General features: G+C 36.0%; 1 protein-coding gene across 1 annotated transcript; it reads left to right on the top strand.

Moving 5' to 3' along the window:
• Window positions 1-10,961: 10,961 nt before the first annotated feature.
• LOC137807044 (beta-glucosidase-like SFR2, chloroplastic) lies at window positions 10,962-16,028 on the top strand. The gene is made up of 10 exons (XM_068607464.1): window positions 10,962-11,463; window positions 11,804-12,116; window positions 12,513-12,651; window positions 12,829-12,995; window positions 13,423-13,644; window positions 14,053-14,221; window positions 14,294-14,527; window positions 14,623-14,772; window positions 14,857-14,986; window positions 15,680-16,028. The coding sequence occupies exons 1-10, from the start codon at window positions 11,292-11,294 to the stop codon at window positions 15,868-15,870; spliced, it is 1,887 nt and encodes a 628-aa protein (XP_068463565.1). The 5' UTR covers window positions 10,962-11,291; the 3' UTR covers window positions 15,871-16,028.
• Window positions 16,029-17,278: the final 1,250 nt, after the last annotated feature.

Genomic DNA, 17,278 nt, shown 5'->3' with positions numbered 1-17,278 from the left:
GTAAGAAGGCAACTTTACCTCATAACCACCTTTTTAGAGTCTTTTTATTACCTTAATTCATAGCGCGTCAATTATGTTTTCATATTTTTTTTGTCTTCTAGCACTTCATTTTCGTTTTCTTCTTTATGCTTCTTCTTCATCTCGAGTCATTGTCATCTTCAAACCATTATGTAAGTTTCTTTTGAGCTCTCTGCTTCTTCTTCATTATTTTTTTTTCTCTTATTTGTTTCTTTTCTCCCATTGTTGTCAAGGTTCTTCACCATTCCTACTGTTTAATTTCCTTGCACGCTATTCTTTGGGATTTTGATGTTCCTCCATTTGGTTCTTCGCCGATGTCGTTCGCTGCCGCCGTTGCCGCTCTTCACCACCACCGTTGCCTTCACACATAAGATTGGTGGTGTTTTAATTTTTTTAAAATATTTTTTTAGTGTTATTAATTTGTTTATTTTTATTTATTATAATTTGTATTTTTTTAATTTAAATTTATATTATGTTAGTTTTTAGGTTATTATAGAATTATTAAATTATTAGATTCTAGATAGATTTATATTATTTAGTATTTATAATTAATTTAATGAATTTTAATTTGTATATTTAGTATTTATTATAATTTATATTTATTATTAATTTATATTATGTTAGTTGGTAGATTAGAATAAAATTATGGTTTTGGTATTGAGTCCGAGGGTAATCGACTCTCGACAATTGATACATATTGGTATTGATTGCGAGGGTGTTTGGTCATCAACAATTGATACGTTTTGGTATTGAGTTCGAGGGTGTTTGACCCTCGACAATTGATATGTGCTGGTATTGAGTTCGGGAGTGTGTCAACCCTCGATAAACGTGAGATTTCACACTCATTAGTAAACACCTGAATGACTATTACAGATATAATGAATCGAAATTGGATTAGTTCTGTTCGCATAAGTGATGAGTACGAAAGAGGAGTAGAATAATTTATATGCGCAACGTAATGCCAATAATAATTGTCATGATGGAGCAAAGATTAGGTGTCCGTGCGTTAATGATTTGAATGGAAGGAGACTAGGTGTTAAGAAAATTAGGGAGCACCTTCTATGTGATTCTCCGATCTTATACAAATTGGACATGACATGGTGAATTATTAAATTTATCACGTGTTTCCGTAACTGAAGAATATATGGGGTCCACCATGAATGAAGCTGTACATGGTGAAGTACATGATGATCGATTGAAGGACATGATTCGTGATGCAGGAGTTGATTCTTTTGCATAAGCACATGGATATGGAAGTATGTCAAGCGATGCAAAGATTCCATTGTATCCTGGATCAACTAACTTCACATGGTAAAAACCACCCTTTTACACCTCATGGTTTATGAGGGCATGCATACATCTTATATGGAGGTGTAAAAGGACGGTTTTTATCATAACTGCTCTCTTTGTTTGAATCTAAGAAGGCGACTAAATAGCCACCCTCTTAGTTTTGGAATATAAGTCTACGTGCTGATCAACAACGGTTGAAAAAGTGTCGTTTTACATTAAAATAACCGTTATCTTTAACCTTGTTTCCACCAGTAATAAATGAGGTAGATTTCTGATAAGTGTCTAATTTCAGTAATATTTCATATTAAAATATAGGCACTTATGAGGATTTATTGCTAATTTACATATAAAATAATCCTTAATTTATGAATTTATACATTTTTACATTTTTTATGATCTTTATTTGAATAAGAGTATTTTATTCCCAAATTTGGTGTTAATTGCAGATTTCTAAGGAAGATTGGAGATTTGGATTAAAGATGAATGATTTGAGCTAAAAAGATAAAGATAGAATGTCCCAGAATGGAAAAAGATGCAAAGGAAGATTGGGTCTTTTTTTATGTTTTATCATTTAGCCCATTAGCGCGACACAATAAACAACCTAACCCTAGAAAACTAGGATAAATAGAGGGCTAGAGGCTCAACCTTAGTGTGCCAGATTGAGAGGAAAACACCATAGAGTGAGTTGTAACCCAATTGGGAGAATGGAAGGTGATAGAAGTATGCGTGGCTAATTCTACCCTTTGGGATTAAGAGTAATCTACTCAAACTCTTATGTATTGAGGTGATATTTTATATATTAATATTCAGTTCTTGATTGATTATTGGTATTGTTGTTTTACTTTTAATTTTCCGTGACAAATTGAGAATCTTAAATCTGACCGGGAGGTATTTTTAGGGTTCGGACCTAAACAACAATACTTAACATATTTGAGTGCTAGGAATAGACTTGAAATGTTAATTGCTATTAAACGTCTGAGTTTCGTTCTAAGTTGTTCTTATAATTATGCGAGGGATCGATAGTTAGGGGACATTCTTAAGGATTTTATATGCGAGGAATCGATATAAATGATTTTTATACGGGCATCAATTTCAATCAAAGAACTTAATATTAACATGCTAATCAAAATACTTGAGAGTGAGAGAGATGAAACTAATCCTTATTTTTCCAATTGAAACAACTAATTCTTTGTTTGTTTTCTTATCGATCAGTGCCAACACAATTAATTCAAAACTCTTTTAATTGTTCTGTTTTTATATTTAGCGATTATTGTACTCGATAATTCACTGTTCTTTGTGGGATCGATATCCGTCCTTAGGGACAATTATTACTTTTGACAAACACGGTGCACTTGCCGTAAAAAGTCATCAATTTCTCACACTATATTCATTTATGGGAAGAATTTTAGGCTTTTTTTTTAAAAAAAAGAAAATATTTTTTTATCAATAACTTCTTCTATTCGTAATTTGTATTTAAAAATAAATAAAAAAAGGAAAGTAACTTGCATATGCTCTATCAAATGCTGTTATTTGTGACCATGGTAATAGGAGAACAACATTGTATATATAACAATTATATGTATATAATACTAAAATGAATAGTATCTTCCTACTTAGGTTTTTTATGCTATAACCTTTAATATTAGTTGTTCTTATATGAAGCGCAAATTAAAAAAAGAAAAACTGATAAAATATAAAATTATTTTTCATGACAAAATACAAAGCCAAAGTGTCATTTAATATCAATTTAAAATTACTCATCATTTATCAAGGAAACTTCACTTAGGAAAATATTTTACTACAAGAAAAACCTAAAAGTGATACTTCAGTTCAAATTTACAATATTAGGATTCAATTATACACCAACTTATATTAACATGCACCAATTTTTTCAGCAATTTATCTTTTCATGTTTAACAAACTCAACAAGTTCAAAATATCCATAAAGAACTATTAATATTTACTAAATTATAATATTATAACTTTAATTAACCTCTCAATTTATACCAAACACGTAATATTAAATCCTTTTACCGTTATCATATACACTTCTAAAAGAAGAGCATAAGTCAAACCAACCTAAGAAAACCTTAACTTGCTTCTACATATTCTAATTCATAAATAGAAAATATTAATATCAATTTAAATTATTAGAAACTCATCTAAATTTCTAATAAAAACTTTAATCTAAATTTTTTATAAGATATGAGATAAGATTTTTATATTCTGAGTTCCTACAAGATAAATTTTGATTGGAGAAAAAATAATTAAAATTATAATTTTCTTTTATCAGTAAAGAATATAATAGAATAAAAAGGGGTACTTCAGGGGTACCCCAACCCATATACAAAAGACCAAGTAGCACAAGACAAAGGCAAATATACATATTAATAAAAAAAACAGAACAAACATATCCTAGCTTAACAAGACTTTTCCATCTGCTCCACACAACCCCTCATCCACCTATTTAATCACATCTTCAACAAAAACAGATCTTGACCACCTGGCCTCTTATGTTACGTGTCTTCATATGCTACCCCAACACAACTTTCTTTTAAACCCTTGATGTGTGCAAATCAGGAACACCAACAAACTGATATACCTCCACATGGCTTCTATCACTGACCACGACACCAGAATTTCGTGCAAACCACCTCGCTCACCCAAACATCCTTGGAGCAACCCTTGAACCAGCTCCTTCTCTAAACCAGAAGCACCTTAATTCCTAACCTCACATCCACCGAAAACCTGTAGAAAGAAAGGAAAAAGAAACAACCTCCAACAAGAGTAATATTTTCCTTTACTGAATCTACACAAAACCAGCACATATTCCACCCTACAGCACCCTGTTTCTCCTTAAACCTAAGTCCTGTAATTTTTGGCATCATTTCCACCGCACCTACCAACCATCTAGCTAACACAGATACCTTATGCTTAACGCAGAGATACAAGATCATCTCATCGCCCACCTTCATATCAGTAACCCTGCAGACAAATGTTTGGATTAAGAATCCAATCCGAATACGAGAAACTAAACGGAGCCGCACCAAACTTCAAATATAACCACATAGCCAATTGAGCTGAGTGGAATATTTCTTCAGTGTCCGGAATCCCTTGTTTGAACACAATCAGATTTCTCTGATCCCATATGCTCTTAATGATTGCGATCCAAAGGCCCTTCCAGACTTGATTATGCTTATTGGTTAAATGAGGGAGATGGAAGCTCTCAAAGTGAACTAAGAGATCCCTGTGCTGAACAGACACTATACCCATCCACCGTAGGCAAAGTACCCAGATCCGTTGTGCACACAAACACGTCAAAAAATATGTTGAGCTGATTCTTCAGCTCCATTACAGAAAACACACACAGAGGAATTGACAGCAAGGCCTCTCCTTATGAGGTTATCATACGTTGGTAACCTCCCAATTAGAACCCTCCATGCCGTACACACATCCTTGGGTACCACTTTGGCTTGCCACAACAACGGAAATACATTAGGCGAGCTGCCGTTGGGATAATTAAACAGAGTTAAATATGTAGATTTGACAGAGAACACACCTTTGGGATCCCCATTCCATTCAATAATATCCTCAGAATCCTTGTTCAAAGTCTTTCTTGTAATGAGGTTCATCATTTCTTCCTCTACAGAATTTTCCCACTCAAATCTAGTCCTTCTCCACCCTAACCTCCAGGACCAGCCTAACTCCCCCCATGAGCCTACCTCACCCACCATTTTTCCTTGCTCTAAATATATGGTATACAATCTAAGAAACATAAATTTGAGCTTATTATTGCCCAACCATGTATCTTCCCAAAACATGATTTTGTCCCCGTTTCCCACTTTCCATGAAACATGGTTACGGAACCAACCCTCACCTTCTCCTTCTTCGCATACCTTTCCAAGGTCACTCCACCACCAGGAATGATTTTTACCACAACCTTGAATACTTATCGTACCATTATAGTACTTAGATACCAAGATCTCTTTCCATTTCCCTTTTTCTTCACTCATCATCCTCCACTTCCATTTTGCTAGCAAAGCCCGATTGAACTTCTTAATATCCTTGACCCCCAATCCCCCTTCCTCCTTTGATTTGCATACATTTTCCCACCGAACCCAGGCTATATATTTACTTTTTTTGCCCCACGCCCAAAGAAACCCCCTCTGAATACTAGATATCTTATCACAGACTGATGTTGGTGCTTTGTAGAAAGACAAATAGAGCAAAGGTATAGAGGTTAAAACCGACTTAATCAGACATAGCCTACCGATAAACGATAGACATTTCCCCTTCCACGCGCTAAGTCTGACTTTAACTTTCTCCACCACTGGTTCCCAAAACTGTATCCTCCTTGGGTTACCACCAACTTGCATTGCCAAATAGATAAAAGGTATTTGCATGACATCACAATTGAGAGTTTTCGCATATAGCTCAAGATTGCTTCGATCTACCTTTAGCCCTGCTATCTTTGATTTATAAAAGTTAACTTTGAGCCCAGAAGCCAGCTCAAAAACCCTGAGAATCGCCTTGATTGTAAAAACATTGGAAAAGGAGTCTTCACCATGAATAAGGTATCATTTGCAAATTGCAACAAGCAGCAATCTACCTCGTCTCTCCCCACCTTGATACCTCTTAACAAGTCCTCCTTTACAGCTTTACGTACTAAACTCGCCAGCCCTTCTGCTACAATAAGAAACAAAAACGACGCCAGAGGATCTCCTTGCCTCAACCCCCTCGTAGGTTTGAACTCCTCTGTTGGACTACCATTAACCAGGACTGACACCGTAGCCGTCTCCAAACATCCTTTCACCCACTTAATCCACTTGCTATGAAACCCCATCCTTTGTAACATGTCCAGCAGAAAAGTCTACCTTCAAGCACACCCCACTCTTCCGATTTCTTCGAACCTCCTCAATTACCTCATTTGCCATCATGACACTGTCTAGCATACCCCTATCTTCCAAGAAGGCTGACTGAACATCATCTATAACTAAATGCATGACTTCCTTGATACGGCACGACAAAACCTTAGTGATAATCTTATAAAGAGCTCCCACTAGAGATATAGGTCTGAAGTGCTCAACCAAGACATGATTCTTCATTTTAGGAATAAGAGCAATAAACGACGCATTGCAGCCCTTTGAGAAGCTCCCAGATTCTTGAAACATGTACACTGCTTCCAAAATATCCTCCTTTAAAATCTCCCAATTACTCTTGATAAAATTAAAATTATAGCCATCTGGACCTGAACTTTTTGATCCCTCACACATCCACACTACAACCCTGACCTCCTCCTTAGAGAAATCCTCTACCATTTTCAGACTAGCCACCTCTGGGAGAGTCATGAAGTCCACAAGACCAAGCCTAACACCATGATCAGGAGTGGCCTTGAACCTCTGTTCAAACACACGTTTCACTTCCCTACGCACAGCTTTCGGTTCTTCGCACCACTGGTTATCTATTTCAACATCTTTGCCTTTGTTCCTAAGCTTCCTCCACCTAATAACAGAGTGGTAATACTTGGAATTTGAATACCCATGCTTATACAAAGTAGATCTAACTTTCTGCTTATTTATAGATTCCATCTTTTTATTTAAGATCCTTTTTTTACTGAGTAACTCCAATCTTCTTAATTTTCCCCTTCCAAAAGATCACATTCAGCATCCTTGACATCAAGATTCTCAATCTCCATCATGATTTCACGCTTACACTCCTCAATATTTCCAAAAACGCTCTTGTTCCACTCCTTGATGTCTGTTTTCAGCAACTTCAATTTATCTTTGAGCCTGGACATTCTGTTTCCCTGTACCTCATAATTGTTCCACTTGCCTTTCACCAAGTCCTTAAATCCAGGTTCCAAAAGCCAAGCGTCAATAGTTTTGAAGGGTCTAGGACCCCAGTCTTTAGCCCAAGATTTGGCCACTATAGCACAATGATCGAAGACTTCCCTCTGCAAAACATACTGCTTACTCGTAGGCCACCTTTGTAACCATTCCAAGGATACTAAAAATCTGTCTAATATGCTTTTGGCGGACCCATCTGACTTATACCAGGTGAACTTTTTACCTACAAGAGGTAATTCCACCAGTACATTCCTATCAATGAACTCATTGAAGTCTCTAATCTCTTTCTTCTAGCTGGAAAAACCTCTAACACCTTTCCTTTCCTCTATAAACCTAATAGCATTAAAATCCCCACAACAGCACCACACCTCATTATGATTAGCACTTTTAATGGTTGACAGAGCATCCCACATGACAACTTTATCACTAATCGAACATGTTGCATACACATTCACAATTACACATAAGCAGTTCATTTTGACATGAGTCCCAGACACAACTATGAAACCTCTTCCTTTAACATGAGACCTGTACTCGAACGCTTCTTTGTTCCACATAGAGAGAAGACCTCCTGCCCCATTTTCTCCTTCATTAAGTACCCAACCAATTTTATTATCCCCCCATAAGGCAACACATTTAAAATCAAAGAAACCCGTAACTTTTGTCTCCTGCAAACACAGAAACTCGACACCCTCCTTGTAAATAATATGCTTAAGATATTTAGCTTTTACCCCTCCTCCTAACCCTCTGATATTTAAATTGATAATAATCATAAACAACCTGTTTTCGTGCCCTTCTTCATCTTGCTCAAGACTTGTCTATCCCTATCCCCCATCACCTCCACTTCTTGTAACATCATAACATCTCCCCATGGACATGTCGTACCTAACCTTTTTGCCAATTCTCATATCCTAACTGATTCAGATTTAATAGCTTCTTTCCTAATTCGGTTATTACATTTAACAATTTCTGAATCAGACAACGCACAAGTTAAAGAACGTGACCTGGTTGGGTATCTATTCCCGGAGTGTAGCGATCCCGTGCCCTTTTAGAACGCCACCGTCGCTGGATCGTTCGACCCCCCTGCTCCCATAGCGCACGTAGATGACGCACTCTATCTGGGGTTTGATGATCATCCACCTCTATATGTTCCTCCTCGTCGCGATCAACGCCACACATCTTCTTCCCCAAATCTCCCTCACAGCCTTTACTGATCAAAAACTTCCGACCGCTATTCGATTTGGATAGGGAATTGTTTACCCGACTTAACGAACAAGCACCCCCTTTACTATCACCCATGAAAGAGTGCTTCAATGGCTGCTCCACCCTTGGACTCTTCGGCGTTGATGATTGTACACCGTCAAAACCCATTGCACATACGCCTTCGAGGAATTTTTCTGAAACTGATGCACACCTAGCATTGGTGTCCACATGGGCCTCTGTTCCACTAACCTGCAAATGGGCCTTAGATAACACTGGGCTTTCGTTAAGAGAGTTAATAGAGTTCCCCACTTTTACTAAGTTGACCAAGGAACTTTGTATAGCCCCACACGCCACATTGACCTGCTGAGCGGCAAATGCTGTTGTCCCCTCCTTTGATCCTCCCTGCAGCCTCACCTCCTCTTTTGTGAAAGAAGAAACAAACTTTCCCTGACCTGACACAAGTTCTTCTGCACCTTCCTTTTCTAGACCCTTTTTTGTCTTATTCATAGACCACCCCTTCCCTTCCCTTTTCTTTTCCTCTGGCCACCCTCTGCTTCCTTCTCCGTTCCCCCCCTTTCATTACTCAGATTTGCAGAAAAAAGAGAGTCTTCAACAAAAGTTTCAAAAGATGAAACACTATCCGATGATCCTTCAAGGCTATGTTCACAGTTGCATCCGAACTTGACTCCATCATAATAATTCATCTCCTCCACCAAAGTAATATTATACAGACACCCATTAATCCGAAAACCTTTGGACAACTCTGCCTTACGAGATTTCAACATTCTTACTTGAAACCGCGCATACTCCAACCGATGCCATGACAAAGAGGCTTCATCCACCTCCATCAGCGTTGCTACATCTTCTACCACTTTCGAGAAACACTCCTTGCTCCATAAGTGAATAGGCAACCCATAACATCTAACCCACACCCGCTTGTAGCTGACCGCAAGAGATTCTGACCAAGGTTTAAGTTCCTCAAAGAAACAATCAAACCATTCAGTATTAGATTTCACTATGTCCTCTATTTTCTCGCCGGACTTAGAGGTCAACAGAACAAGATTGTCTCCCAAAAAGCGTGTTATGAGCATGCTCATCCCTCCTTAAAACATTCTTCCTGCAAAGCCTCATGTTCACACTCCGGCTTCATACGACCAACCATGTTGTTCTTCATCCACGGTAAGATATTCGCCTTAGTCATAAAAGAAGGCCCTTTCCAAGGATCACGAATTGGGCTTCTTACTACATCAGCATAGGTTTGCTTACCTAGGTCATTTCCAATAGCATCCTTCCCTACTTCATTCCTGATAACTTCTTTCCCTCTTTTTTCCATCCACACCTCCTTGTTCTTCCTCTGTGGGTTTCGAAAGGGAAGCCCACCACTTCTACTTTTCTCCTCCAACAAAGGGGCACTACCTTTATTCTCAAAACTTTCCCTCCTGTACCTTGGTACGTTAACATGAAGTTTCATGTTTTCGATGAAACAGTTATCTAACTCCCTCTCCAGGCTTAGAACATTTCCTACCTCAAAAAACCTTACAAAACCAAACCTTCTGCCCCATCTATTCAAACGTTTAGATATGAACACTTCTTTAACCCTGACCCATTTCTGAAACAGTTTGAACATTTCATATTCACCATGATTTTCTGGAAAGTTTGAAAAGAAGAAGGTTGGAAAAGACTTTGTCGAGTGTTGATGATGATGACGCACCACCTGCCTTCTCCGGTTTTCCTCGTCCTCTCTCACCGCACTCCACGAGCCTTCATCCCTATACCTTAATTAAAATTATAATCTACTTAAAATTATAATTTTTTTGTTTCAAATTCAAAAAACAAGACTCCTAAAAGTAAACAATTTGAATGAAATATTTGTTTATATGTAGCTCTTAGCACCTAAAAATTAATAAATACGTTTACCAAAAACTTTCTAGAATATAAAATATTAGTTATCTTGTAAAAAAGTATTCTTAAATTTAATTTAATGTTATATAGCCGCTTAATGATCATAATAAAAAATACATTAAAACTACAGACAAATAAAAATTTGATGAACAAAAACAGTCAAATTTGTGCTAATAGATAAAAATAAAAATTTTACTGAAAAAATGAAAAATGATCAAAATTTGTCATAAAAATGAAAATGTAAAATAAATAATTTCCATTTTATTTTAATTATTTAGATTTAAAAAGTTATGTAAGTTTTAAACAAAAGTAAGCCTATTATACGGAGATAAATTGATCTTTTTCTATAATAAAAATGAAAAATAAAAACCATCAAGATATTTTGTATGAGAAAACATATTTCACAATTTTATTATAATCTTATTTTCTATTTTTTTCATATTTTTAATAGTCTCATATTAGAAATTAAGCATATTTTAAATATATATATTTTTATTATTTTTAAAGACAAAATTATTACATTACAGAGTTTCAAACGTGAAAGCAAAAATAATATAAATTGTCTTAACAACTTTTATCATTTATTATTTTCGTTGTCTTTTAGTCAGAGTTTACAACCTTGTGTTGTAAATTGTAGTTATACTACACAGTATCTTATTGTAAACACATACAAAAACTAAATAAACACCAGCAAAGTTACATATTCAAAATTAAAAATAGAAATTATATATAAGAGTAACATAATATTCTTGTTGTGAATCTTCATGCATCTTTGTTTCTGGAACATCGAAGAGAAATAAAAAAAAAAGACGTTATCCAAGAAAAATTCCATCTAGAAACTCCGTAGCTGGCACGCGCCACGTGGATCACTCGCTCTCAATCTTTCTCAGTTGAGAGACGAAGTTCAGAAAACGCCGGCGAAAGAAGCGTTGTTGATTTGGGTGGGCTGACGTGGAGATCACGCGCACCACGTTATGTTCTTCTATTTGCCATGACTTGGAGAGTTACTTAGCAACTGAAACACGCATTTCCATGACGCTGATTGCACTCTTCCTCACTGCCACCAAGCTCGCCGGAGCTCTCTTTACTCTCACCGTCGCCGCCAACGCCATCTCCTACTCCCGCTTCCGCAAGAACAACCTTCGCCGATTCCGCTCCCCTATCGACGAATCGTCCGAAACTCTCGCCGACTTCAACTTCGCCGGTAACTTACAATTAAACGCTCTCTCTTCATCAATTAAACTTCAAAAGCCTTTGTTCTCAACGACCTAGGGAAAGGGAGCGTTTTCAGGCGTAATTAAGTGAAGTTACGAAATGTCATCTAATCATTGTAGATGAAATTCGTGTTTAGGATAATTTCTGCAGCATTTTCAAGGTTTATGTAGAGTGATGTATAAGCCGTAACTTCCTGTAATATCAAGGATTACAATGAAATTGGAACTGTGACTGAGCTTAAGAGGCTGTAAATTTTCAGGTGTATGAAAAGTGAGCTATTTAGGTTGTTTGTTTCAAAGCATACGGATAAGAGTTTATTTTTCTTGCAGAAGAGGAGTTTTTCTTTGGTTTGGCTACAGCACCGGCTCATGTCGAGGACAGGCTTGATGATGCTTGGATCCGGTTTGCTGAGGAAAAGAGTGACGACTCCAACGGGAGGCAGACAGTGGATGCTGTGATGGCTTCTGCTTCTGGCGATGGTGGGTCCCAGCGGGCCGCGACGTCTCCGCGGGGCAGGAAGCCTATTAAGGTGGCTATGGAGGCCATGATTAGGGGATTTGAGAAGTACTTGGAAGTGGAAGGAAAAGAAGGGGAAGTAGAACCTCGTCCTAATGTAACTGCTTGGCATAATGTTCCACGCCCGTAAGCCTTGAGATTATTTTGTTTTTATGTTAATTGCGGCAAGAGATGGATCTTTCTAACCTCGGGTTTTTGTTTGGTTTTGGGGAAATGGAAGGGAGTGCAATTTTTTTTCATTTCATGCATATATTCTTTAATTATTTTTTACAATGAAAGAAATCAAATCATATGGGGTATCATGAAAGGAAACTGTCATAAGTTGGGTGACTTTTATAGTAATTACGTCAAAATCAATGATGATATTGGGAGTGTAAAAACTTGCGCAGATGCCTATAAAACTCCTTCTGTAAATATCATGCAACTCTTAGTTCAAAATTGAAAAATTTACCCTCCCAAACTCCATGAAGTAAAATACGCTGTAGTTTAATGGCTATCTAGTAAGAAATTTCTGATTTTCAGGGAGGAGAGGTTAAGATTTTGGTCTGATCCTGAAACAGAAATAAAATTGGCCAAGGATACCGGTGTTACTGTTTTTCGCATGGGAATAGATTGGACAAGAATCATGCCAGTGGAGCCAGTAAACAGCCTTAATGAATCTGTAAGTTAGAAGCTGAACTTTCAAAATGATGATGAATTACGGTGCCATGCATGACTAAGCTTATGTCAGTCAACAGCTTCTTTAATGGAGCTTATTTATATGCTATTCAATTTTCAGCTTTATGTTGAGCCTTATCAACCAATTGAACTGAGTAACTCAAGTGTTATTCTTTCTTAGGTTAACTATGCTGCGTTGGAACGGTATAAGTGGATTATCAATAAGGTTCGATCATATGGAATGAAGGTGATGCTTACTCTTTTCCATCACTCACTTCCACCCTGGGCTGGTGAGTATGGCGGTTGGAAGCTGGAAAAGACAGTGGATTATTTCATGGACTTTACCAGGTTAGTTTTCCCTTTAGTGTTTATTATCTGTATGATATTATTTTCTTATCAAAGCACCAATCGAACCACGCTAAATTGCTAAGAAAATCATTTGAAAGTTAAATGAAAAACTGATAGTTCAGTATGAAATGTCTTCCTCTGTGAATTGTCCATTGTAATATTTTAGTTTCTGAGTTTTCAGGTCACATTTAACCATCCTTCCATCTCTTTACTTATGAAGTTATGACTACTAATTCCATGCACGTGTTTTTCTAATGCATATTGGGAAAGTTAAGAGATTGAAATTCCTGCTTCAGTAGATTATTTGCTCTTTTCATGAATATCAATTTTCCAGTTTAGATCACATTATTGTCTAGTCCTATTGAGTTACTCCTCTTATGATAGTATATTGATGAAACTCTTTCTCATATCCTCTCTTTTCACGTAGGCTTGTTGTAGACAGTGTATCAGATTCGGTAGACTATTGGGTAACATTTAATGAGCCCCATGTCTTCTGTATGCTTACTTACTGTGCTGGAGCTTGGCCTGGAGGCCATCCTGATATGCTTGAGGTCGCAACTTCAGCACTTCCAACCGGTGTTTTTCAACAGGCCATGCATTGGATGTCTGTTGCACACTTAAAGGCATATGACTACATCCACGGACTAAGGTTTTTCTTTTTCATAAAAGCTTTAGATTTATTGCAAGTTTTATCTTTCTTTCTCATAAAAGCTTTAGATTTATTGCAAGTTTTATCTTTCTTTCTCATAAAAGCTTTAGATTTATTGCAAGTTATATCGGCCATATAGATCATCATAGACCTGCTTATGAAATTTAAAATTATTTCTTATGATACTTATCCTTTTTTCTGGGGATCATCTGTATTAACTTTTATTTATTAGCTTCTGTCTATGTCCATTCTCTGTTTGAGTTCTTGGCTACTATATCTTTCTAGTGCAATCAGTTGTTTTATGCCTTATCCCTTCGTATTTGTAAGCTAAACAGTTGGAGTTGATCACTTAGGCACTTTTCTATTTTTATGTTTGTAGTTATCTGAACTATAATATCTTTTTGGCAGTAACCCATTAAATCCAATAGTTGGTGTAGCACATCATGTGTCATTTATGCGACCCTTCGGTTTGTATGACGTCGCTGCTGTTTCTCTGGCTAATTCATTGACTCTCTTCCCGTACATTGATGGAATATCTGAAAAGCTGGACTATATAGGCATAAACTACTATGGCCAGGTTTGCTTTATTAACCTTGATATGCACTATGCATGATATTTGGCATACACACTAACAATTGTGACATTTCAGGAAGTGGTTTCCGGTGCAGGCCTGAAGCTGGTGGAAAATGATGAGTATAGTGAATCTGGTCGCGGGGTATACCCTGATGGCTTATACCGCATGTTGCTTCAGTTCCATGAAAGATACAAACATCTAAAAATTCCCTTCATCATCACTGAAAATGGTGTTTCGGATGAGACAGATTTGATCCGCCGGCCATATTTCTTGGAGCATTTGCTTGCTGTTTATGCTGCTATAAACATGGTTTTATTTATGGATTAAATTTTATTTCCTTAAAATTAAACTATTATTTCATAAACAACTAATTTGATTGTAGACTTCTTGTAATTGTTCTACAGGGTGTACGTGTACTTGGTTACCTGTTCTGGACTATTTCTGATAACTGGGAGTGGGCCGATGGATATGGTCCCAAGTTTGGACTTGTTGCGGTTGACAGGGCAAATAATCTTGCACGGATCCCTCGCCCCTCTTACCATCTATTTTCTAAAGTTCGAACTCCCTGTCTGCATTTGCTTTTCCGTGACATTTGATCTGTCTAGTTTGGATCACTAACTATGGGCTTTTGATTGCAGATTGTGAATACCGGCAAAGTCACACGTGAAGATCGTGAAAGAGCATGGGATGAACTCCAAAGAGCTGCCAAAGAGAAGAAAACAAGACCATTTTATCGGGCTGTGAATAAACACCGTCTAATGTATGCAGGTAATTATTTACTGGTGATATAATTGTAAAGTTTCATATTGTTTTTTAACTGTCTTAGTATGATATGGCCTTGTTAATAATGTAGTTGATGCCTTAGCACTTTGGCAACAAATTACATGAAAACCCAATAGTTAATGGCTTCGACAGCAGTTGCATAATAAGTACTACTTTAGTCAAGATCAACCAATTACAATGGACTGTGAACCAAACCAACTAAATTTATATAAAGCCCATTTAAGATCCACGGCAGTTAGATTTAAAATGTGTAATTAAGAGTGCCTTTATTGTTTGAATATTAGCTTTAAACCTCAGGTAGACTGCGTATGCTTACAATTCAGAAAACTGAACCCGCTATACATTAGTCCCAAAATACTGTTCCCTCAGACCATTTGTCCCTTAGCCGCCACAATCAGAATACTGCTTCTAATCCTTGCAGAACATATAGAAGCTGTTTAGATTCTAATTCCTGAGTGCTTCCCACTGAATTTGGGTTTTGGCTCCTTTGGGAAAGGCCAGACCAGACAAATATAACACCTTGTGTCAGGGTGATCATGTTGAAAAAGAAAATGTTGGGCAATGGTACTCCATCTGAAACATTTAAAAGCTTATGTTAATAGGTATATAGACATTGTTAGAATTTTCTTATAGGGGTTACATGGAAAAGTGTCCAAGTCTTCTTGCTTCTCGTGACAGGTGGACTTGATGAACCTGTACAGCGACCTTATATAGATAGAGATTGGCGGTTCGGTCATTACCAGATGGAAGGACTCCAGGATCACTTGAGCCGCTTCTCAAGAGTCATTATTCGACCCTTCTCCCCCAAAAGGAAAACAAAATCTCAGGAGAAGAATCCCAAATTAATTCTTCAGCCTCTTGAAACTTAACAATTGACAAGTTGCCCATTTCTCTTGTCCTAAATTCTATATTTTGAGCGAATTAGCACTTTCAATTTCAATATTCAACACTAGATACACACCAGTCTTTGTTGCATTAAGTCTGTGTAATATACAGATTATTAGTAATGATGCATTCTTGTTGTAAAGCTTATTTATCTCATTTTACCAAGTCAACACATGAAGATAATCACAGGATATAAATATGGGTTATTTATGGGGTGCTTACCCTGGACATGCACAAAGAATAAGTACCTGCCACTTTTGAGGGGATTTATAATAAAGATTCAACAACAATAAGATTTGACTCATAGTTATATGATGAATTTAGATGACATCCAAAATCTTAAAACAATGCGAATCTATCTTTTATTTCTCAAAATAAGATTCACACATATCTATTAGCTTTGTCAGTTAGAGGTAATGTTTACTTATTTTGTTAATTTAGTAATCTTATATACTTTTTAAGTTTAAAATTATTACTTTTTGGTCCGTGAATTTATTAAAAGTAAAATTATTAAAATAAATAAGAACCAACTTATTTTAATATATTTCATGAATTTGTAATTTTACTCCACAAAATTCTGGTGATACCTTGAGTTTATGGAAAACAATTATATTTCCATTACAATTTTGCAAGTTATGTTACGAACTAACTTTATTCTTTATATATAAAAAAACTAAATTATATTTTCAGTCATTTAGCATTGTATTTATATTCAGTTTAGCCTTTTACAATTTTCAAAAAGTTGAATTAAATCCTTTATTTTAAATATTATCTTTTAGTTTAATATCAATTATATTAATATTTTAAACACATTCGTCGCTTAATATAATGACAAAACAATACATTATTTTTAAAGTGTTTACTTTTCAATCACTACTTTAATTATTGTCCTAATCGCCTTTTAAAAGTTTTATTATAATTTTGAGTAAACATTTTGAAATTAAATATTGATTTTTTTTTTTTATCTAAACATGTATATTTCACTATTTGATAAGATGACAAAGAGCAATACAATTTGACTTTTAAATATTTGATCACAATAACATACATGATATCAGTAGTTAAATTGGAATACTCTTAAACAGTCACACATTAAGAGATTTTGAGTTGAATTAAAATTAGACCGAATTTTTAAAATTTCATATTATATAAGGTATTCAAGCCGGTTAATAGAGCCCATTACGTTTTGAAGCCTTTTCTTTCCGCACCTCCATATCTTCTTGTGTCACCCTATAAGCTTTTGTATTTTAAAAATGTCTTTATATAAAAAAGTTAAAACATATGATATTTATGATGTGGTGTAGTTCATATTTTTGATCACATAATTCAATTTTTTTTTTCAAACTAGGGATTAACTTTCGAATTATGTAATCTAAAAGCCTTTTTCAGATT

Source organism: Phaseolus vulgaris, chromosome 3, assembly GCF_000499845.2.
Source record: "Phaseolus vulgaris cultivar G19833 chromosome 3, P. vulgaris v2.0, whole genome shotgun sequence".
Lineage (NCBI taxonomy): Eukaryota > Viridiplantae > Streptophyta > Magnoliopsida > Fabales > Fabaceae > Phaseolus > Phaseolus vulgaris.
The sequence above is the reverse complement of the archived record's forward strand: the minus strand, read 5'-3'. Positions and strand labels throughout refer to the sequence as shown.